The sequence below is a fragment of the Mobula hypostoma genome, chromosome 17 (assembly GCF_963921235.1).
Source record: "Mobula hypostoma chromosome 17, sMobHyp1.1, whole genome shotgun sequence".
Classification (NCBI taxonomy): Eukaryota; Metazoa; Chordata; class Chondrichthyes; order Myliobatiformes; family Myliobatidae; genus Mobula; species Mobula hypostoma.
Genome location: NC_086113.1, coordinates 50474762 through 50499835, shown reverse-complemented (window position 1 = coordinate 50499835; position 25074 = coordinate 50474762). Strand labels below are relative to the sequence as shown.

Here is a 25074-nt window from a genome sequence, read left to right as displayed (position 1 = left end):
CAAGTGGCAGACTATAGAACCCTCTCTTAGCTGGCATAACCAGCATTTCACCTTTACTCCACCTTTAGAAAAACCTTTTATGCTCTTAACTTTTCCCAGTCTGATGACAGGTCATTGACTTTTCTTTTGATGGATCTGTAATCTGATATATTGTTGCAAAAATCCAACTGGTACACAGGGAAATGAATCTACTATTTTTAATGAGTCTACCTTTCTGTCCAATTCCATGCTCCTAGCAACGTGGAGGATTCTTAACAGTACTTTCAAATCCCTTAACAAAGCACTCAACAAATCACTCAGTTACTGTGTAAAAAGTGAGCTGCTTGAGAAACTCAATGGGTCAGGCAGCATCTGTGGAGGGAAATAAACCACTGACGATTCTGGTTGAGCCTCTTCACAAATGTCAACTGTCTGCTTCCCTCTACAGATGCAATGACCACTGAGCTCCTCCAGCAGTATGCTACCTTTTTGCTCCTGAACGCAGTTATTAAACTTTGATTCATCACAGAGGCCCGCTTCCCATCAACTAATAAAAAAACTTTCAATCTTCTCTCCCTCGTGTGTTCCTCCAGCTTTTCCCTTGAAATTTTCTGCATAATTTGCTTTAGTAACTTCTCATGGTAGTGATTTCCACTTTTGATGAAATTATTCCGATAAGTAACCATTGAAGCCAATTCTGCAATGCTGCACACTCACACACAAAAGATAATCTACTTTCAAAGACAGGACCCCATCTTCATTGCAAAAGACAAATAGACAAACATAGTGTAGATGCAATAAGCAAGACTCCAAATAAAATAAATAAATAGCTTTAATATATCTATTTTTAATTTTTCTATACTGTATATGTATAAATACAGCATATATACACATATACAATATATATAAGCAAGCACTGACAACATCCAATTTTTTATGATTAGATAAAGCTGTCTCTCAAGCAGTTTTGATTTTATCAAAAAATTGTACAATAAAACAGAGCATTCAATTATTGCAAGTTTGGTAAAATTATATTTAGTGCAATCTGTGTAGTTATTTGCCCAGAACTCAATCACTGTAATCACTTAGTTGGTATACCTCAGTGAAGCAATTCAGAGCTGTAAGTGTACTGAAAAGTCACTGAACTTTTAATTTTGACATTCTCATTTTTCATCCAGCTGAAATGAAAGATGGGAGTAGTGGTGATTCAATTAAGAATCTCCACTCTAGAAGATGAGGGGCCTACCACCTTTAGAACAAATGGTCCTTCCTTCAAAACTGTGATGAAACAAAACCAATTATTATCAGCCTTACAGCTCAGAAGGTATTAGATTATAAATCAATACATTAGAACTTATGAGTAAGGGTTTTCCTGTTTGCCAAGATTAAGAAGGCATATTACATGAATGGCCTAGTGGCTAGGCCAATGGTGTTACATGGTGGGGCAAAAAATAAAGGAAGATCGACTTCAAATAACAATGTAAAATGACAGGTTTCATAATGACAGTACAAGCTGTTTTTTTTAAACAGTAGGTCTGGTATTACTCAACAATTACTTCGTCTGCTGAGGTCATTGTTTAGATATACTGCATCCACAATGAAGGTGTCCAAAAAATCATAGGACAAAGGTATCATTTTCAGAAAACAAAACTCAACAAGCTGGCAAATATCAGCAATACCTGCATTCCACAGTCACCCCAATGACCCTGACTTAATGGTACAGGTAAGGAAAAGTCAGTAGCAAGGGGTTGTTCAATACAGTAAACAAACACAAGTGCACGGTAAACAAACACAAGTGCACATATACACACTTCATTAAACTGCTCATTTCATGATGGCACCAGGGTACCCTCATGCTTAACATCACTCAGATAGAGAAAAATGGATCTTTTTGTTTTCCTCCCTCAACAGTTTTTTCTTTGCATTTCATACTTCCAGCATACTTTATTCCTATTGTTTTTTCTTGGACAGCTGGCAAACGGAGGCTGTGAGAGAAGAGCTGGCATTCGAGGAGGATGGATCAGTTTTTGCCATCTTTTCAACAAACTTCCGTTTCCTGATTGTCAGAACTGGGAGCACAAGGGCGCACAGAATGTGAAAATGGAAATACATTGACCTTCAAAATGAACAGAGACACAAAAAAGGTTATTCAGTATGTGGACAACAGGAAGTTACATTATCTAGTACAATCACATCACCCAGATGGCACACACCATAACAATCTTGCTATTTTAGTGTTCGAAATAATTCTTCTTACGGTGGAATTTATGAACAGCTGAAATGAAATTATTCCAATATGAATTGGAAATAAGTTTAATGTTCACCTTTATACTTGTAACCAGGACATCACAAAACCACCATCTGAGAAGGCATCAAGTTCAAATGACCCTTGCTTGAGTGAGTATATCTTTGTCACAGCAAAAAGTTACTGAGGGTGAAAAGATTTACCTAGTCCCTCAACAACCTCTCTTTGATCAATAAATCACAGCAGCATCTCCACTTCCTGAGGAGATTGAAGTGAGTGAGGCTCCCCTCCTCCCACGATAACCAATTTTTACAGGACCGTCGAGAGTCCTGACTAGTTGCATCTCTCTCTGGTACGGGACATCCTTACAAAGGATTGTGAAGACTGCTGAGAGGGTCATCAGGTTCCCTTTCACCCATTAAAGATATTTATCAGGAGCGCTGCATACGCAGGGTCCTTAGCATTGTCAATGATCCATCTCCTCTGCCCAACAAACTCTTTGATTCTCTACTATCAAGCAGGAGGAACTGTAGCATTATGACAAGGACTGTTCGGATAGGAAACGCTTCCTTCCCCTGTCTGTGAGACTACTGAACTCACTACCACCACCCAGGTCTCATTACATTTGAAACTCCAGTTCCATTATACTATTTAACTTGTATTGTATATGTACCTAATTATTTGTTAATTTTTTTGTGGTAATATTACTTTATGTTGTACGCGTATGAGTTATATGTACTGTGTTGGGCTGGAGAAGCATTGTCTTGTTTGATGGTATACATGTGTACGGTTGAATGACAAACTTGAACTTTAACTAATCCCCACCTCACCCCTAATGGAAAATTCACAACCAGCAGTCAAGCAAAGAGTGTACAGCTGCATTTTATGATCACTATCTGGGCAAGTCTATGGGTAAATGGGTGAGATGTCAAAGTCCTTTTGCATGTATGGGATTACATACCATCACCTTCAGTGGAGCAGGTCAGGCACTGTATTTCAACAGATTTCAAATTAAAGGCAATGCACAAATAAAATTTTAACATGTTGAGACTATATCGGTCTATATTTAAGTTTACTTTTAATTAGTACTTCAATTTCAGCGACTAAAATTTGGTAGCTGGTATGAGGAGATATTCACATCTGCCCAGAAATAATCCAGACTGGAACTGATTACATCTGGCTAGGCTGAAATCAAATTCTGGGCTCAGCTTTTCACTTCAAATGCCAACATTTTTAGCCACTAAACTTGAAGGTCAGCCAGTACTAAATATTTAACATTGAGTCATATATAGAAAACAATTTTATTTGGCTGGCAGTTTTCTAAACGAAGTTGGAAATCAACTTGGATCATTGCTTTTCCCATATCTCGCAATTGTATTAAGCCACATCAAAAATTACAAAAATAAAATTTCTTCCTATAAAACCAAAATACAAGAAGCTATCTGGCAGACCATGAGAATCATCCAGTATAGAGGAATAAAAATAACAACTGACCAACAGGCACCATATGTAGGCCTGGCTATTGTTCTCATATTATGCCATTTCATTGATTGTTTCCCTCCACTGAAAACTGTTCTGACATAATGTACATTTCACACCTATCGTTATCTATTATTAATGTGGCACAGCTTTAGAGTTTGGTGTACCTCTCAAATAGTTGAATTAAATCCAATTAACACAGCTCTACTCTGCCGAGGCCAGCCAGCAGCTCTTGGACACTCCTCTTTCTTACTCTTGAACCAGAACCCTACAGAGAAGAATCAAGCCATCGACTTCCACACCACCGCGGACTTTATCAGCTCTGGAGATATGCTATCTACAGCCTCCAATCTCATAGGTCTCTTACGCTATACTGCTTACGCCCTACTCAAGGTCTAAAACCTAACTGCCCTGTGGGCCTGCTCCTGACCTTCTGAGTGACTGCCCACTTACACTAGGTGGCCACTTCATTAGATACATCTTTCTCATTCAGGATAGGACTCCCCTTTGCCCCAAGAACAGCCTGAATTCTTTATGGCATGGATTCAACAAGGTGCCGGAAAACATTCTTTAAAGATGATGGGTGATGTTGACATGATAGCATTGCGCCGTTGCTGCAGATTTATTGGTTTCACAGTCATGCTGCGAATCTCCTGTTCCACATCCTGAAGGTACTCTATTGGATCAGGATCTGGTGACTGTGGAGACCACGAGAATGAACTGAACTCAGTCATGTTTATGGAACCAGCGTGAGATGACATATGACATGGCACATTATCTTGCTGGAAGTAGCCATCAGAAGATGGGTAGACTATGGCCATTATGCGATACACATGGTCAGCAACATACTTCGGTAGGCTGCGGGATTTAAACAGTGCTCAATTGATATTAAGGAGCCTAATACGTGCCAAGAAACATTCCCCACACCAGTTACACCACCACCATCCTGCACTGCTGTCACAAGGCAGAATGGATCCAAGGATTCATGTTGTTCACACCAAATTCTGACTCTACCATCTACAACCAGTTTTGGTGACTCGATGCCCACTGGAGACTCAGCTTCCTTTTCTTCGCTGACAGGAGTAGAACCCAGTGTGGTCTTCTCTTACCGTAGCCCATTCACTTCAAGATTCTACATGCTGTTCATTCAGAGATGCTCTTCTGCACAGCACTGTGGCAACATGTGGTTATTTGAGATACTGCTGCCTTCCAGTCAGCTTGAACCAATCTGTCCATTCTCCTCTAACCTCTCTCAATAAGGCATTTTTACCCACAGAACTGCCAGTTGAGGATTTTTTTTTCCCTTTTCATGCCATTCTAAAGATTGTTGTGCATGAAAATCCCAGGAGACTGGCAGCTTCTGAGATAGTCAAACCACCCCATCTAGCACCAATAATCATTCTACAAAGTCACAGATCACATTTCTTCCCCATTCTGATGTTTGGTCTGAAAAACAAATGAACCACTTGGCCATGTTTGCACGCATTGAGCTGCTGCCATGTGATTGATTAGATAATTTGCGTGTGATAGCGTCATCTACCAGCCTCTCACTCACTGCTGTTAGAGGAAGGTGTTTGCATATGACGATCTCACTCCCACCTTCACTGCTGCTCCAGGAGGAAGGTCCCTGTGTTTGAATGGCCTCTCTCTCCCTCAATGCTGTCAGAGGATGGTGCTGGACTCCTAGGTCCTGGGCAAGGTTTAATCGCCGTAGTTTGTGGATTGGACTCTGTTATCATGTGTTCCTGGTCGCTCCTTTTTTTGCTGCTATTTTGTGCCACTTTGATTGAGGTGGCCTGTGGATAATGTATGACACAGCACTAGACTGAATTGAACTGCATATGCTTGGTCTCATTCGATGACTTTGTGGGGTGTTTTTTATATTCTGTGTTTTACACTCATTTTTTTTGCCACTTGCATGATTTGTTTCTTGTGTGTGTGTGGGAGGGGGGATGTGTGGGGGAGGGGTGGAAGGGTGACGTTTTTCTTTGAACGGGTTCCAGGATTTCTTTGTTTTGTGGCTGTCTGTGGGAAGATGAATCTTAGGGTTGTATACTGCATACATATTTTGATAATAAATGTACTTTGAAACTGAAAAAGCAGGTATACAGCACTTAAACAACTTTCATTTTCCTGGCCCTGACTGCCTTATTTTCACCATAGACATGCAGTTCCTGTACACTTCCACCCCTCATCAGAAAGCCTTGAAGCTCTGTTTCTTTCTTGACAACACACCTGATCAGTTTCTCTGCACCACCACCCTCTGTCTGGAAGGATTGGTACTCACCTTCAACAACTTATTTTGGCTCCTCCCAGTTTCTATATGTGGAACAGACCCTTGTCCTCACTCAACACCTTACAAGCATCTGCATCTAACACATAATTCTCCGCAAAGTCCCCCATTTCTAATGGGATCCCACCACTAGACACATCATCCCCTCCCCCTCCACTTTCTGTAGGAACTGCTCTCTCTGAGACTCCCTTGTCTGCCCTTCCCTCCCGACTGTTCACCTTCCTGGTACTTACCCTTGCAACTGTGCTGTTCCACCTGTCCCTAAACCTCCTCCGTGACCGTCATTCAGGGCCCTAAACAGGCCTTCTGGGTGAGGAAGCACTTCACCTGTGAACTTGTCAGTGTTACTTATTGCATCCGGTGCTCCAGACGCAGCCTTTGGAGACAGCTAACACAGGTTGGGAGACCACTTCATCAAACATCAGCACTTATAACAAAGCACTTAGTGACTTCCTGGGGTCACTTCACAATGCAAAATATGCAAATATCTCTTCCTGGTGTTTGCATTGTCTGCCACAATGGCCAGGACCTCCCAGTGGCCATCCGTTTCAATTCCACTTCCCCTCCCCACACCATATTGTCCATGGCCTCCTTGGCAGCCACACTGAGGCTGGATGCAGATTGAAGGAACAACACCTCATATTCCATCTTGGTAGTCTCTAAACTGACGGCATCAATATTGATTGAACTTCTGGTAACCAGTCCCTTCAGTGTACCCCTGATCTACGTTGTTGTCCCTCATTCCAGTAGCCCTCTCACCCCTTCTATTCTCTTCTCCAGCCCCCATGATCTGCTTATTACCTTCCTAACCTTCTTCCTTTTATTCTCTAGTCTACTATCCTTTCTTATCAGATTCCTTTTTCAGCCCTTTGACTCTTCCACCTATCACCTCCCAACTTCTCACATCATTTCCATTTATCCCTCCTCCCTCATCCACCTACCTTTACCCTCACAATTGGACTTGCCTATTACCTCCTGCTCCCTTCACTTTTTTATTCTGGCTTTTGCCCTCTTTCTTTCCAGTCCTGATGAAGGGTCTCAGCCTGAAATGTCAACTGCTCATTTCCCTCCATAGATGCTGCCTGACATGGTGAATTCCTCCTGCGCTGTGTGTGTGTGTTACCCAACATTTCCAGCATCTGCAAAATCTCTTTTATAACACTGCTCTTTATCTCTACTGCCTTGATATGGCCTATTATGTTCCTGGGCATTTGGCCAACTCTCCCGGAATGCCTCATGGTCCCAATACTAAACAAATATATCAAAATCCTGATGAAGATGTCTTGATCTGAAACATCAACTGTCCATTGTGTTGCCTGACCTACTGAGTTAGTTTGATTTTTGCTCCTGATTTCAGTATCTGCAGTCTCGTGTTTCCATATGTACACATTGAGGAACCAATCATTGTTGGCATAAATGACATTTTTAACCTCCAGACCATTTGTGCTAAGTAGCTGCCTGCTACATAACATCACAACTACTGTATTTTAATAGACTATTCTTTCCTTGAGATTTCAGAAGTAGTCACTGTTTGTAAGCATAATATATTCAATAGAAGTATTTGGAGGGCTGGTTTTGCTTGTATCAACATTTCCTTTGTTAACTATTACCACTTGGTTCTATCTTATTAATACTTGGCCTACTCCCTGGTCAATAACTCTATCCTCTCTGTGTTATGAACAACACTAAACTTTGAAGACATAAACTGCAGACCACACATACCCACACCATCACCGAGATTACATATTTTCAAAAATGTTTAATTTAGCTCCCACCTCAGCTCATTTATTATTAAAATCCTCACCAATGCAGTTACTATATTAAGACCCAATTATTCAAACATATTCTGGGCCTCCTCCATTTCTGTCCTCTGTAATTCAGGAATATCCATAGCTGTGCCACCTGTCCGAACTCACATTCATTTACCACAACAATACTTGATGAATCATACTGGCATGCAGTTAAACAAAAACTCAATTTAAACAAATATTCTTCTTTGATTTCCCATCTTACCCCCTCCTACCTCTATATTCTTGTCTATTCCTTGAATACTACATGGTACCTGTGCCCCTTCTGTTCTGACGTTGTGATTATCCCCAAATTTAATTGCTCCAACAGTGGCACCAGACTTTTGAATGCCAAGACCCTAAAATTGGGAATTTTCCCTCTAAAAAATCTTTCCACCCATTCAACTCTCCTTCCTTCAGCAATCCTTGATCAACATAATGGTCTTTAATCAAACTCTTTGGTCAACATAATGGTCACCTGTCTCCCTACTTGGCTTGCTGTCAAATTTATTTTACTATTCTTTTGGTAGAGATTTGGACATTTTGTTAATAGTGCTAGGTTGTTATTGTCTGAGCAGATTAATTGATTTCATTTGTCCTCTCACTTGTCCAAGCCACAAAGTACTCCTATGAGAGTTCTGAAAAGTCAAAAACTTTACTCACTTGCTATGCTCTTTGGACTATTTCTTCAATACTATTCATCCCCCGTCCAAGTTAAAATCTCTCTTTGAGTGGGTGGTGGTGATTTCCTTTAAAGAGCTTCTCTGAGGGAGGACAGAGGAGAGGAAAAAAGGAAGGAGGAATGCAAATACCAGGAAGAGATATTTGCATATTTTGCATTGTGAAGTGACCCCAGGAAGCCACTAAGTGCTTTGTTATAAAACATTGTCACTTTTGTAATGTGGAAAACATAGACCAAATTGCTCACACAGCACCATATTTACAATGAGGCAAATGTATATCTATCTTAAGTAATGCAAGTTTGGAGATAAATTTTGCCCAAGGCAGCAAGGACAACTTTTATTCTCTCTCTTCAATAAAATACCTAATAAAAACAAGTTATTTCTCCTTTGATCAGGGAATACAGAGAACATTTAATAGAATTCTGTAAAATCAAAGTATTTGCTTGGAAAGGAAGCAAATTTAAAATAATTGCCAAAAAACAAAGGGAATGTGGATGAATATAACACAATTTTATAAAGTGTCCTTCATAGTCATGGCAGTCTATTTACATCTCCCTGTACCTTTTGTTTTCTATGTTAATATCTTAGTCATGAGGAAGCATTGAACGGTAATCAATTTCCTATTTGATCCAAAGGAACGGTTTGAACTAACAGATGCAAACTGAACTAGGACTGACTGTGCTCTGTTTACACCAGTTAGTTGAATATCAGATGAGGTTATTATTTAAATGGTAAAAGGGTGCAGCATGCTATTGTGCAGAGCCACTTGGGAATGCTTGCACATGAATTGCAGAAGGTTGTTCTGCAGGTACAACAGGTCATCAGGAAGGCAAACGGAATGCTGGCCTTCTTTGCTGGAGGGACCGAATTTAAGAGCAGGGAGGTTATGCTGCAAATGTACAGGGTACTGGTGAGGCCATACCTGGAGCACTGCATGCAGGTGTAGCTTCCTTGCTTGAGGAACGAGATACTAGCTTTGGAGGCAGTGCAGAGGAGGATCACTAGTATAATTCTGCAGATGAAGGTATTAGTTTATAAGGAGAGACTGAGTAGCTTGGGACTACACTCGCTGAAAATCAGAATAATGAAAGGGATCTTATATTTAAACATTTTTTTAAACAATAGATAAGATAGAGGCAGGAAAGTTGTTTCCACTGGTAAGTAAGAACTAGGAACATAGCCTCAAGATTCAGGGGATAGATTTAGGACAGAGATGAGAAGAAACTGCTTTTCCCAGAGAACAGTGGATCTGTGGAATTCTCTGGCCAGGAAACAATCGGTGGAGCTGATCAGCTTTACCTACCCACCTTTTCAGATCCATGCCAGATCAGCCACGATTCCAATGAATGGCACAGTATTTTTGGCCTGCTGCCATTTCTTATGTGCTTCTTTCTAAATTTTATGATTCATCAGCAAGTTTACCTTTCCTTTGCTCATAACAGAAGATCACAGAATCTAATTTGTACAGGTAGTTGTCCTGACACATAATTTAAAGTTTGCTATTAATTTATTAAGTTTGCAGACAACACAAAGATCAGTGGCATCATGGATTACATGGAAGTTTGCCAAATGATATTGTGGGATATAGATCAGTTGCTGATATAGTCAGGGAAATGGCAGGTGGAGTTTAATCCGGGGGCAAGTACAAGGTGGTGCACTTTGGGAAATCCAACATAAAGGGAGAATACACAGTTAGTGGAAGGATCTTTAACAATGTTGATGAACGGAAGGATCTTGCGGTCCAGGTATGTGGCCACGCAGGTTGATTGGGTGCTAAAGGCACCATATGGTAAGCTTACCTTCATGAGTTGAGGCATTATGTTCAACAGGCTATGTTATAGCTTTGTAAAACTTCGTTAGGCCTCATTTACAGTATTGTGTTCAATTCTGGTCACCTCATTATCAGAAGCACAAGGAGGCTTTGGAGAGGGTGCAGAGGTAGTTTACCAGGACTCTGCTTGGTTTGGAAGAAGTGTACTATGAGGAGAGAGTAGAAAAGCTGCAGATGTTTTCTGTAGCCCAGCAGAGACTCAGAAGTTTATAAAATTCCTTGAGGCATAGACAGAGTAGCAGCCAGTATCTTTTTCCCCAGAGTTAATGTATCTAATACCAGAAGACATGAGGATAAATACAAAGGAACACTTCAAGGCAATAAACACAAAATGCTGGAGAAACTCAGCAGGGTCTGAAATGTCGACTGTGCTTTTTCCACAGATGCTGCCTGGCCTTCTGAGTTCCTCCAGCATTTTGTGTGTGTTGCTTAGATTTCCAGCATCTGCAGATTTTCTCGTTTGTGGTTCACGGAAAGTTTATTTGTTGTTTTTTTAAAAAAAAAAGAGTGCTGAGGGCCTAACCTGGACAGCCGGTGGGGGGGTGGGATGGTGGTGAAGTGGACAGCATGGAACATTTAAGATACTCTTAGATAGGCAGATGAATATACAAAGAAGGGGATAAATATGGTCAGTGTGTTCAGCTCAACAATGTAGGCCAAAGGACTTGCCCTATGCTACACTATTCTATGTTAACATAGCAAAATGACCCCAGCTTGTACACAAGCACTTGAACAAATAAAATTTGGTTTCTGATTGCTTAACATGACATGGAGATAAGTGAACAAAGTAGGTTTTGAGAAGTGTCTTAAAAGATTAATCACCTTTGGAGAGATTGAGATACTTAAGGCTGATGCAACAAGTTTTGGGGCTCTTGCAACTGAAGCATTTGCCAGCAATGGTGAAGCAATGAAAATGGAGGGTCCACTAAAGAGAGGCACATTTGAGCAAGGATGTGCAGAGGCCATAGCAGAGCTCAAAAATAATTTTGTGAATGTGGACAACAGCATGTTTAGTTTCAAGAGTTTACATGCAGAAAATCATTTGTTTACTCAAATGTACAAAACATTATGGCCAAGGTCAATATTCTGCATGGCACCCCTTCTAGTTGCCAGAGACTGGACAGCAACAGAAAGTTAGGAAGAGGGAAAAGTTGTTTAGCCTCTCAAGTCTTTGCTAATCTAACTTCATGTACTCTTTGATCCAGTTCCAATACTAACTCTGGTTTTCAAAAATGTAAAAAATAAGAATTAAACTGACATCATATCTATTCGAATATTTTCGATATCTGCTATGCCTGGTGTGTAGAGTGCTTTTGAAATCCCTTCTGTATTCAGCATTACAATCTCTTGTTTTAGTCTCTATCCTCTAGGCCAGCCTTTCTTCACCTTTTTGCCGTGGAGGAACCCTTAAAATAATTTTCAGGTGTTAGGGAAACCCTGCTTAAAAACCCTGCTTGTCCTACAGCTAAGGTTACATTAGAGTGATCAGTAAGTTGTAGATATAATAATCAAAAAATAATTGTCAATGCTCTTTTGAGTAGAGAATGAATTTTTAGCTTACCTTCCTTGAAATTAATCTCTTTCCCTCCCTTCCATAAATGTTAAGAACTCAGAAGGCAAACATAATAAATTTCTCATTTCTGGGTCAAAGTTGAGATAAGCACACATGGATTTCACTATCAACTGAAATAAAATGATTTCTATCCTTGCTCTTGATGCTTGTTAAACAAAAAAAAATTGCTCACATTGAAAACTGCAGCAAAATATTTATTGCTTTCCTATGGAGGGCAGGATAGTCTTCTTTCACAGAAATCCAGAACTTGTCCAGAGGCAGATCAGTAAATCTCATCTTGAATGCATGATCAGAGTGCAGCTTACAAAGTTCTTCCTCTCTCTCAAAGTCAAGTTCTTAGGCTGAGCAAAGATTCAGAGAAAGGGTCCCTCACCAGTCAAAAATGTTTATTTTTGTTTTAATCACGATCTTTTGCGGAACCCTAATTACCTCTTACGGAAACCTGGTTAAGAAAGCCTGCTCTAACTGATTGCATCCATTGGTGATGTCCGATGCAGATGGGAGGAACATTTTCTTGAGCACTTTAACTTTATTTATGTGCCATCTAGGATCTCTAAATAGTCAAACATTTTAATTCCACTTCTCATTTCCACATAGACATAACTGTCCACGGCCTCCTCTACAGCCATGTGTAGGCTAGACACAGGATAGAGTAACAGCATTTCATAATTTTGCCATGGTAGTCTCCAACCTGACAGCATGAATATCAATTTCTTTAACTACCAGTAACCTCACCATTCTGTCCCCTTTTCCCTTATTCCATTGGCTCCAACTCTTTCCCCTCCTCTACCCTCTCAATCTATCCATCACCCACGTTTCTCCCTTTGTTCCTCCATAACTATTATATGGTCCACTGTCCTCTCCTATCAGATTCCACTTGTTCAACCCTTTGTCACTTACATCTATCAACCGCAACTTCTTATATCATTCTCAACCTTCCCATCACTCACCTGCCTATTAATCCCCCCTTACCTAAATCCACCTATCACCCTTGATCTACCCTTCCCCCCACTTCTTTATACTGGCCATCTCCCCTCTTTCTTTCCAGTCCTGATGAAGGGTCTCAACCGAAAACAACAATTGCTCATTCTCTCTATAGACGCTACTTGACACACTGAGGTCCAGCATTTTGAGTGCTGATCCTGTAGTCTTGGATTCCCTAAACTTTGAAAATGGTTTTTCTCTGTTCACCCCGTCAGTGCTGGGACTACACTCCCCTTGTAACTTAAAGCCGAAAGCATCAGTGCACCAATTTTTTCTTCAAAGGACAAAAGTTATCATAGATGACTCATTAACTAATGAGTCATAGATGACTCATTAACTTCTCCTGATCTCTCCCTCAAAATACATTGATGTACTTGATAAAGATCAGTCATCCAGGCAAAACAGACACAAATTTCAGCTTCTTTGTTCCGATACACTTGTTTCAACCACAACACATCCATCAATGTTTTGGTTGAGATCTTCACATGCCAGGATAGAATCTGACATTTTGCAGATATATGTGGTTCAGTTTCCTACAAAGCTCCAGACATAACAGAAAAGAAAAGCTGCACTATCTTTAGTCCACCAAATAATAAATCCTCTGCATTTCTAATAGAGAGAAGAGGAAAAAAAATCTCACCTTAACAAAGTATTTGCAGTTATGACTTTCATTTAGTTCCAATGCTTTTTAAAATTTGGTAGACAAAGCCAAAAAAATCAGCCAGCAGGTTCACTTACTTGTAGAATTTGATGGTGGGCTCTGTCGCCAGTAGAAGAAATGGTGTAACAATATAGCATAGCGCCGTTTGAGTTGAAGTCCAAGTGATAATATCATACACAACTTTCATTTTCTTAGAAGAAAGGAAGTAATGCCTGAAGTTGCTTCTCATCTACATGGCAGCAGAAAAAGAAGAGGCTGAGAACCAAATTCAATAAAAACACAATTGCTTCAAAACTTATTTACTAGGAATGTGTTATGTCCCAATGCCCATCACAAAATAGTGGCCTCGAAATTCTTTCACTGTCAACGAAGGGTTGAACATTGCAGTATATGCAGCATTATGGTTTCAATCACAGTTCTAGTGCAAAAGGGTCAGTACATTTTCATAAGACAAAGCTTCCTTATGACAGAAAGGGTGCATGTGACCATTGTGACCAATGCAACTCACATAGCCACGGCACTTAGAGCTCTAGCCTTTAAAAGGGAAAGCAGCCTGAAGCCATGTCATCCTACTGAAAATGCCTGGGCTAAGTGGATGGGGCAAGAGAGTGGGGCCTCCAATTATAATAAATGGCACGTACACCTAAGTTTGACAATGACCAAGGAAAAAGTATATATGTGAAAGCAGGACTTGCAAGCAAGGAAATAACTGGCTTTCCAACAGTGCCAATACATCCAAAGTTAGTTGTAGTTGGTTTGGACTTTTCAATGACACAAACCTGTAGAACAAACCTGTGAGAAGCCAACAAGTGCAGATATTGTTGGCAGACAATCTTCCCTAAAGAGTTAAACCAAGTCATTGAGAAAAGTGGCCACTCTCTGAAACAAATACTTAATGTGAATGAGATGGTATTCTGTGGACCAGGATACCTTGTGCTGGTTGATCTCAAAGGATAAGAAAACTACTACCGACTCCTGGGCAGCCAAAGATCATCTTTCACTTCTACATGGAGGCAGTGCCATGTAAGCCTGTGATTATACCTGTCAGAGAACCTTAGAGCTTTAAAAGGATATGGAAAGGCCAACCCTCCCATGGTGCAGCAATTTATCAAAAGAGTTGGTCAATAAAACTGCTCTTCCAAGATTATATCACATCACTTTTCTTTGCTTTCATTGTGTAAGAAGTAACCAGGACAAAAGAAACTTGCCAAGTGGATTCAAACATCCAGTTAACTGGTGATATCCAGGTAATGTGTTTGAGGCAATATTATTTCACTTTTCCTACCCTTGTATCACTACACTACAGCATTATTCAAATCTTTAATGAGACTTCATTTTTATGTCAAGCAGCACTGACAAATGCATCGTTCAGCAAATCTGGAAGAGGAAAGATATCAAAATAGTCAGAGAATACGTCAGAAACAAGAGGAAATCTGCAGATGCCGGAATTTCAAGCAACACACACAAAATGCTGGAAGAACTCAGCAGGCCAAGCAGCATCTATGGAAAAGAGTAAAAAAATCAACATTTTGGGCCTGGCCTGCTGAGTTTCTCCAGCATTTTGTGAGAGAATGCATCAGAGCTCTTGGAATAATAGCATGCTATAACAAATGGGAAAATGTGGTCCAACTATGTGCACAACTCTCTTGGTTTAACAAACCTGAAAATTTCTAGGAAGGAAGGGAGGGGGGCAGCAGAAAGGAAATTATAGACCAGTCATCCTGACTTCAGTGGCTGGGAAGATGTTAGAGTCAATTGTTAAGGAGGAGGTTATGAAGTACTTGGTGACACAGGACAAGAAAGGACCAAGTCAGCATGGTTTCCTTAAGGGAAAATCTTGCCTGCCGAACCTGTTGGAATTCTTTGAGGAGATTACAAGCAGGATGGATAACGGAAATGCACTGGATGTTGTATATTTGGATTTTCAGAAGGCCTTTGCCCATGAGGCTTACAGGATAAGAGCCCATGGTATTGTGGTGACCCACTTTCCAGCGCACTCGAACCGGCTCACAAACGGCGCACACCTGTAGAGAGGCCGGCCGCAGAAAGGGCGCCAGGCCACCTTCACCAGCAGGGGGAAAAACCCACGCACGGGAAGGGTCTGCAAATATGCATTTCCCACAGTAGTCCCGCCCGGGGAGGGCGGGAACGGGAAGGCTTTAAAGGAGGCCACGAAGTTTGAGTAAACCTCTTTTTTCACAACTACAACTCACCGACTACGTGTCGTTATTCTAGTGCTGTGTGTAGCACACCGCTATAATATTACAGGAAAGTTACTGGCATGGTTAGAGCATTGGCTCATTGGTGGAATGCAGTAAGTGGGAATAAAAGGATCACTTTCTGGTTGGCTGTCAGTGACTAGTTGTGTTCTGCAGAGGTCAGTGTTGGGACCACTTCTTTTTATGCTGTATATCAATGATTTAAATGATGGAATAGATGGCTTTGTTGCCAAGTCTGCAGATAATACAAAGATTGATGAACAGGTAAGATGCAGAAGGACTTATAGACAGATAGGAGAATGGGCAAGAAAGTGGCAAATGAAATAAAATGTTGGAAAATGTATGGTCATGCACTTTGGTAGAAGAAATAAATGTGCAGACTATTTTCTAAATGGGGAGTAAATCCAAAAATCTGACATGCAAAGGGACTTGGGAGTCCTGTGCAGACAATAGATGTTAACTTGCAGGTTTAGTTGGTGGTGAGAAAAGTAAATGCAATGTTAGCTTTCATCTCAAGTGGTCTAGAACTGCCTATCTCAACGTTTTTGCCCTGGAGGAACCCTTGAAATAATTTTCAGGTCTCAGGGAACCCCTGCATAAAAAGTATTACATCCACAGCTCATGGTTCATTATCGTGATCAGTAAGTTATAAACATAATAATCTAAAACTAATTGTCAGTGCTCCTTTGAGTAGAGAATAAATTTTTAGCCAACCTTTCTTGAAAAAAGAAACATGTAGTTAAGCTTAGCTTACCTTTCTTGAAACTAATCTTTCTTTCCCTTTCATAAATTTTAAAAACTCAAAAGGCAAACATAATAAATTTCTGTTAAATAATTGGCTTAAGCCAAAATGGAATTTAATTTTTCTAAAGGTAGGATTGGTAAATTTAGTTTAAATAAAGGTTGTAAATTGATTTTAATTTAAAGCTTTACTGTTTGTTTTGGGATTCCAATAGCTGTTTAAAATAATCAGCACTTTTATGTGTCATATGGCTGTGACTGGTAGTTAATTGTCTTTTCAATTTTGCTGGAGCCATTGCTGCATTTGTAAGTTGTTTGCCACAGTCTAGGCACAATGGAATAGAGGTTAATAAAATATAAAAAAAAAGAACAGCATAATAAATGAGAAAACAGCAAAAAAAAACAAACACTTCACGATCTCTTTTGGAATGCCTAGCAACCTCTTGCAGAACTCTGGTTGAGAAATCCTGGTCTAGAATATAAGAACAAGAATGTGATGCTGAGGCTTTATAAGGCACTGGTGAGGCCTCACCTTGAGTATTGTGAACAGTTCTGGGCTCCTCATCTAAGAAAAGATGTGCTGGCATTGGAGAGGGCCCAGAGGAGGTTCACAAGGATGATTCAGGATTATCATATGAGGAACGTTTGATAGCTCTGTGCCTATACTCATTGGAATTTAGAAGGATAAGGGTGATCTCATTGAAACCCTTTGAATGTTGAATGTTGAAAGGCCTAGATAGAGTAGATTTGGAAAGGATGTTTCCCATGGTGGGGGTCTAGGACAAGAGGGCACTTAAAATAGAGATGTGGAGAAACTTCTTTAGCCAGAGAGTGGTGAATTTGTGGAATTTGTTACCACAGGCAGCTGTGGAGGCCGGGTCGTTGGTGTATTTAAGGCAGAAATTGATAGGTTCTTGATTGGCCATGGTATCAAAGGTTACAGGGAGAAGGACAGGGAGAGGGACTGAGGAGGGGAAAAAAAAAACAATCAGCCATGTTTGGATGGTGAAGCAGACTCGAAGGAGCAGAATTAGGCCATTTTGCCCAATGTCTTATGGTCTTAAGGTCTAAGACAACGTCAAGATGAGACATTAGGTCAGGATAACACTGATGAGTTACCAGAGTTCAGAAACTTTAAAGTTAGAGCAACACAATTTGTAAGAGGAACAAGAAGCTATACTGACACATCATTACCAACACCACCAAAACTGCTCAGTACAAATCTTCCAAAGCATTTTTCTATATCAAGAAATTGATACCCCTCTTCAAAAATAATGATCCCAACGTGAAAGGCAGCATTGCTTGTGGCTCATATGATGGGAGATGACAAGCTTGGCTATATAGAATCACAAAAATGTACAGCACAGGAACCAGAACTTTTGGCCGTCCTAATCCACACTGACTGCAATGCCCATCTACACTAATCCCAATTGCCTGCATCTCTCTGCACCTTTCACATCCCAGTACTGTACCCTTTCTTTGCATGGCATTGAAAGAAGCAGAGTTAATTGATTGCAGTTCTTGGCCAATGCCTCATAAATTGTTGCATGGTCACAAAAGAGATGCCAACTTGGTTCAAGGTGTTCTCCATGTATGACATAAAACCACAGGGGCAAACGCTCAGATTTAACCTTGCATTCCTGGTATCATCTCTGTAAACTTTTTCTGCCTTCCTCTTGTGCTTCCAGGTAAATATTTATAGTGTACTGGAAGTGGATTCTTCACGTATTAAATTTTACTCTTCTGGCATTCAGTAGATTCATGTCATACCTCTCCCACTACGGCCTCAAGTGTAATGTCTGGAAAGTGTGTGTGAGATATGATGTAGCTTGCACACTGATTTCAACTCTTCCCCGTGTTGTGCATACTTCATAGTTCCCCATGCCTCAGGTTTTGGAAAGACTGCCAGCTGTTGCTTCAGACACAATGTGGCTACTGCATAAGGAGTGAGGGTGAGCTTTAAGTGGCACAGGTTGTTTTTATTTACTGCCTGGGCTCCCAAGCTTTCGATTTCCCACTTATGTGCCCATCCAACAAACAGCACAATTATTGCTTCTTGAAAGCTACAATTAGCACACAGTGCTAAGCTGGCAAGCAGCCTGCTGCCAGCGCATGTTAAACAATGCAATGAAATCTCTAGAAAAATTGAGCCAAACAGTTTATTAAAAATGGCACATAACGAGAAGCCTGATTGTACTGAGGTATAAGCACAATATCCAATCATGCCTGTCACTAATTGTCTATTATTGTACTTTTCTTGGTTATAGGAATCTTGGTAATTAGTGGTATTACTGCTCATAGCCTGAAGCTATGAATGCTCCTAGTTAACTAACTGCATAATCATTTTTTTTCCACCTCTGGTTTCCTGCAATTTGGATTTTTGCTCCACCCTCATATGCTTGCAGCTTTACTTTTTTTTTGGATTTTGTATATAGCTGACATGAAATCATGAGTAAAGAAATTCAGCTGCAGGCACCCAAACTCCACCAGCACATACACAAATCCTGTGACCAAACCTCCAGAAGCATCTCAAGCTAAAGCTAAGATCAGAAGATTTTATAACACTGAACATCTTAAGGCAATACATGACTTTGATACTTCGAATTATAAAAGCCTTAAAATAGGCATGGACATCTAAAAATTTCTTATAGTTCTTTCCGTTATCAGCACATTTAACAGAATCTCCTGCTTATAATGTAACATGCTTCAGTTTACAAAAATCTTTGCATGTCAGTAACTCAAATACCATCTCCTTATCCTAATTCAACCCATGTATTATGAGATCCATGAAGCCAAAGTCTTTCATGACTGTCTTGCCAGTAAATTCAGTTTGCCACTGAGTCACTGGCACCTGTTGTGGTAGGTTGAGAGCTGAAAATTGTACCATTTCTGAAAATGGACACAGGGATTGTAATGTGGATTTACCTCACAAATTCATAATGTCAGCTGATTTGTTCAAGTGGTGTTTGTAGCCAGAACTAATCACATTAATGACAGTTGCTGCAAAGCTCAACAGGTGGTTCACATTCGAAAATAACTGGAATCAATTAAAGTCAGGATGCAGGTCTTAAAGGGATTTCACCTGGAACAGATGTTGGATAGACAATGGGAGTTCATTCTGTCTTGCAATTCATTAAAGAAAGATGGTTAAACAAAAATCAATGGGCTATAAGTACGAAGTGCTAAATCCTTGGTAAAGGGGATGAAGAAGAAAGTAGGTGTGCTGTTTCACTAGGAGCACGAGGTTCCCCTGACAAGTGCCCAGAAGACAGTGGGGAAAATATAGGACATAGAGAGAATTACATGTTCAAAAGGTCTTAGACATATAATCAGAGTCAATAACTGTAACTGATGCCCTGCCAACAGCAGTACTAGCCTCAGGCTATATTCAATGCATCTTACCCACCATAATCTTCTTCAATGAGTACGCATTCCTATACTGAAAGGTCCATCTCTCCCTAGCATGCTCAGGAATAACTGCAACCTTTACACCAATATCTCACATTGACCAATGTAGCATCCAAGCATGCAACATTCACAATACATGTTATCCTAGCTTTTACAGCTAGGTGACTCATCAAAGGAGGCTAAAACAACCAGTTGAGAGTGAAACACATCTGATTTAATGACCTTACAAGGACACTGCTAAAACTATGGCAAGCTGGGTGATGGAATAACAAAAAGCAACAGCATTCTCATATCTAAAACTCCATTTTGTTACTCCTTATCCCATAATTTACTTCTGACTTTTAGGGTGTTGATGGTGTAAGCATGCAGCTCTCACTTACAGTATACCCACCAACCTCCATCCCAACGTCACACAACAGCATACCTGTAGATTTTAGCAACTTTGAAGGACTCTAATAACATCAAACTTTCAAAACTATTCAACTGAAGCAACAGCCAGCAGGAATCAATCAGCAACCAAGCAGTGCTGATAGGCTAACCTTCCAGATGCTGGCTACATTCAGAAAAGCAAATAGCTGCATTGCTAAATTTCATATTGGATTGGCAATATAATCTAGTTAACCTCTACAATTCCGGGGGGATACGTTGGGCTAATCCACTCACCAATCTGGTGCCTGAGGTGAATTGCACTGCTTGAGTACGGACTTCATTGGAAACTCATCTGGTAATTGCTGTGCACAGAAAATCAGAGTGACCTTCAAGTCACATATTACCACAAACCAGCACTACATATTTAAATTCCTAGACAGGAACAACAGCAAATATGGTAGAGCAGAGATTGTAAAATATTATAACACCCGTAACATGAAATCAACTTCTCATTACAATACCAGTTTAACTTTTAATCCGGAGAACTTTTCCAGAGCCAGGCTATTCTTTGGTAATTGGAAAATGAAAATGAAAACAACAATTAGTTCATGAGCTTACGTAAATCAGTAAATCTGTCTAGATGGAAATCACTACACCTAAGAAATCATCATCATTTGTGTTAGATGGTACCACATACAGAACACCAAGGCAGCTGCTGTTTTCACTCTAATTACCTTCAAACTGACAATAATAGAAAATTCACACGAGAGAGCTTCATTGCAAATGATAGTTATATTGTAGCCAGCACAGCCAGAGATGCAATCAAATGGAAGAATGTTTTCTTGTCTCCCATCAGTAGAACAAATATCTAGGCAATAAGAGAAAAGATTTCTTTTCCTCCATTGTTAATGTTCCATCATCCATCGACAGCTCCAATTGTTCTGACACACTATCAGTTGTAAACTGCCCATTCAAATAATGAAATGCATATGTTGAAAAGCTGCAGTGATCTTCAGTAATCCTGACTCACTCATGAATGCATAAATAGAATAATGAAAATTTATAGAAAAATAGAACTTGCAATGTTACTTTCAAAGTCCATTAAAATAAAGACATCAGAAAAGGTGTAACATAACTAGAATGATATCAGAATTAAGAAGTCTTGCTGATTAGATAAAATGTGAACAAGTTCAGGTTGTTTTGCTCAAAAATATGACTAATAAATCATCTGATTAATGCCTAAGATTATGAAAGAGTTTGAATATAACATACAGGAAGAAAATATTTCCACCTGTAGAGGAGAGCAGAACAAAGGACTATAAATATACAGTACTGTATGGGTCATTAACAAACCTAACAGGGAATTCTGTCATTATTCACAGGGTACTTATAACATAGAACTTTGAGACAGCTCACAAAGTTGCTGAGGGGAGCTAGGTAAACAAGATTGAGACAAGAATAACTGTATATGCTGGAATGGTTAGACAAAGAGGAGCGGAAGGATGCTCTGAGGAACATATATACCAGCATGGATCAGTTGGGCCAAATAGCCATACTGTTTTTAGTTATGTATAGCAAGTGACTTGCAGCTTAATAACAAACAGGATGAACAAATATTCAAAAACTTAACAATTGTAATCAGTATCTCCCATTCACACTACCTCGCATTAACTGTTTCTCATCTATACACTGCCTCTTGGCAAGATAAACATTGATCATTTGGACAAATGAAGTATAATACAAAAAAAAGTTTGTTGATGACACAGAAATTGGCCACGTAAGGGAGGTTTAGACTACAGAAAGATATGGACGAGTTGGTCAGCTGCAAAGAAAAATAGCAATATAATGCTATTATAGTAAATGAAAGGTTATTGAGTGATACAGAGGAACCAATGGACTTGGAACTATATGCACACAGAGCATTAAAAATATCAGGACAAGACAATAATGTATTTTTAAAAAACTAGCCTGTAGAGGTTGAGGCACAGGAGAGCTGGGAGACTGCTGCAACTGCCACAGACTTGGCACTGCTCATAGTTCTAGTCACAAAATTACTGGAAAGGACTGATTATATAGGAGGGATACAACAGAAATCGGCCCTTCAGCTCTGTGAGGATTTCTGTATGGATCGTAAAACATTCATCAACACTAATTCTCTATACATTCCTTTCTATTACCCCTTACCACCCCCCCCCTATCTCCCTTCCCAGATTCTACCATTGCACTACACATAAGGGGCTACTTACAATTCCAATTAACCCACTAGCCCATATCTCTTTGGAACACAGAAGGAAGCCACAGAACCAGAGGCAAACCACAAGGTGACAGGGATAACTTACAAACTCCACACAAATGAAGCTGGAGGTTGGGAATGTAACAGATTCGCTGGAGCTGTGAGGAGCAGCTCTACCATCTGCACTACAGTGTTGCTCCAATATTGCTATGAGAGGAAAATTAGGAAGGTAGAAGTCAATGGAAACATTTTTTCTTCATGTACAGGCTGGTCAGGCTCTTTTACACACTGACTGAGAGGATGGGAAAGGCATATTGAAACAATACTTGGATATGTACTTGACCTGCCAGGCTAAGTGGATGACACTGGGATTACATTATAAAACTCTTTCTCCTACTGCCACATGAGTGAACAGTTTTCTCTGTTGTGAATTTTCTGTGATTTTACATAATTAAAAATGTCCGCGCACAATACGTCAACAAAAGTGGTTAACAAAGAAATTGTGAATTATTTTAGAGAGTTAAAAAACATTGAGTGCCTTCCAGTTCAATCGTTTAAGAAATGATACCGAGCAGTAGCAAACCATCTTTTGCATATGGATTGATACTCACCGCTCTTGCAGCCAGAGTGATAGGGATTGCAGTTACAAAAGTGAAGTAATAGCCAGGGTACACACCGTGCCACAAGGCTGAAAGGATAAATGTTAGAGCAGTGGGGAAGTAGGGAGCCCGGTTGTAGCAAACTCTAAAGAAAATAGAAATGGACAACATTAGAAAAAGGTGAAAAAATTTTGATTTGCTCTGCATTATTTTCAACCAACTTAGTTCTTTGTGCTGACTGTCAAAAGACTAAAAGTTGTTTAAATATGCATGGTAGGTTCATCCAGAATGGCATATACCTGATCAAATTCTGTACTACCAAATTGGAAGTTCTGCATTCATGTGCATAATAGTCACAATGAATATAAATATACAACTAAAAATATTTTTCACTGTCCTTGGAACAACTCTAATAAGACAAGTTTAAAATGCAAAGACTGATTTTGTAGATAACCATGTAAACTACGAACGTTTGTAAATTCTATACAGCAAAGGTACCACATATCTTGCAGGTTAATCCGCCATTATGATCCTGCCCTTTTGTCCTTTACATTGAAGTGAACAGAAGTTGAAATGAAACAACCATAAAAGAGTCATCAATCACCTGCTGCCTAACGTGCCACCAGCACAGACCTTTAAAATGACAAATCCAAAGATAGGATATTGTATCCCATAAATCAGCACATTGACATGCATTAAATATTGCATGAAATCCTTCTCAGTAATCTATGTTAATTTATCAGAAGGGTGTTAGTTGCTAATGGACGGGTAAGTTAGTGAGACCATGGCACACCGTGTTCATTCTGGAAAACGTTCCAATCTATTCTATTTGACTGATTCTTAATGCCAACTGGATCTTCCTCATTTCGTTTTCTGTCCTCTAATGTATTTAAATGTAACCAAACATTTCCTTCATTGCAAGCAGCCCTTACCCTCTAACAATAAATATTTGATCACTCGATCCAATCAATCTTTGGTTAATTTCCCTGACAAGATGATCTATCTAGTTTACTAAACATCTATTAAAATTTATTGCAATAACTTCATAAAGGAAATCACTTTTAACAGATCTACTTGCACAGATTTTGCAGGGTATCAGTGAAAGTGTCAGCATTCACCTTTGTTACAGCAGAGAACTGCTGCCTCACAGCACTCAAGACCCATGTTTAATCTCGACTTCTGATGTCTGTATGGAGCTTGCACGTGCTCCTCCCTATGAGTTTCCCTGAGTACTCTGGTTGGTTTACACGCCTCAAAGACATGCAGATTGGTATGTTAAATGTCCAGTCTACAACATTGCAAATGCTGTAAAAGCATTGGAAAGTTGTGAGGTAAGTGAAAGATACCCGGACTCTGACTTGCTCTTCCAGCCAAAATATTTGTGGCTGACTCAGTCACATTACATGGTACGTATGAGGTGCTCAAGTAGGTATAGCACTTTAAGACCGGGTGGAGGTGGTGGGAGGGGGTTATAATGCTCCTATTAGGGCTGCTTGTCCCCCACTGGCCCCCACAGCTCTCACTGTGGCTCCAAGAAGCTGATTGCACCTGACAGTGACCATACCCCAGGTATAAGGATTGACCAGGCTGACTAAGCCAGGTGAGGGTAGCCAATGGGTATCAAACCCTTGGTGAGATAGGGATTTGTTCAACCTAACAAGCAAAAATGACAGGGCGGGGGAAATCCACAGCATGATTAAATCATCAGGAAGGTCATCCAGCAGTGCATTGTGAAGTGCACAAGGCCATGACTGAGCACAGAGAACAACAAACACAACCAGTTTCCCTCCACCACCACCCTTCTCCATCTGGTGGAACTGGTCCTCATCCTCAATAATTTCTCTTTCGGCTCCTCCCACTTTCCCTAAAGTCAAGGTGTAGCCATGAGCACCCTCATGGGCACGAGCTATGCCTGCCTTTTTGCTCAATACGTGGAACAGTCCATGTTCCAAGCCTTCCCTGGTAAAGCTCCCCAACTCTTCCTCCACTA

General features: G+C 40.1%; 1 protein-coding gene across 4 annotated transcripts in view; it reads right to left on the bottom strand.

Annotated features, from left to right (window-relative positions):
• Positions 1-815: 815 nt before the first annotated feature.
• Positions 816-25074, bottom strand: part of LOC134357735 (lysophospholipid acyltransferase 1-like) — a 117274-nt gene continuing 93015 nt past the window's right edge. For 3 of the 4 annotated variants that reach the window (XM_063069362.1, XM_063069364.1, XM_063069363.1), the window contains 3 exons: positions 23097-23229; positions 13593-13744; positions 816-2095 (listed from right to left, as the gene is read on the bottom strand). In XM_063069362.1, the coding sequence (XP_062925432.1) occupies positions 1930-2095; positions 13593-13744; positions 23097-23229 (451 nt within the window). In that variant the 3' untranslated portion in view covers positions 816-1929. Of the gene's footprint in view, positions 2096-13592; positions 13771-23096; positions 23230-25074 lie in introns of those variants that run through there. The other variant, XM_063069365.1, reaches the window with a different exon arrangement.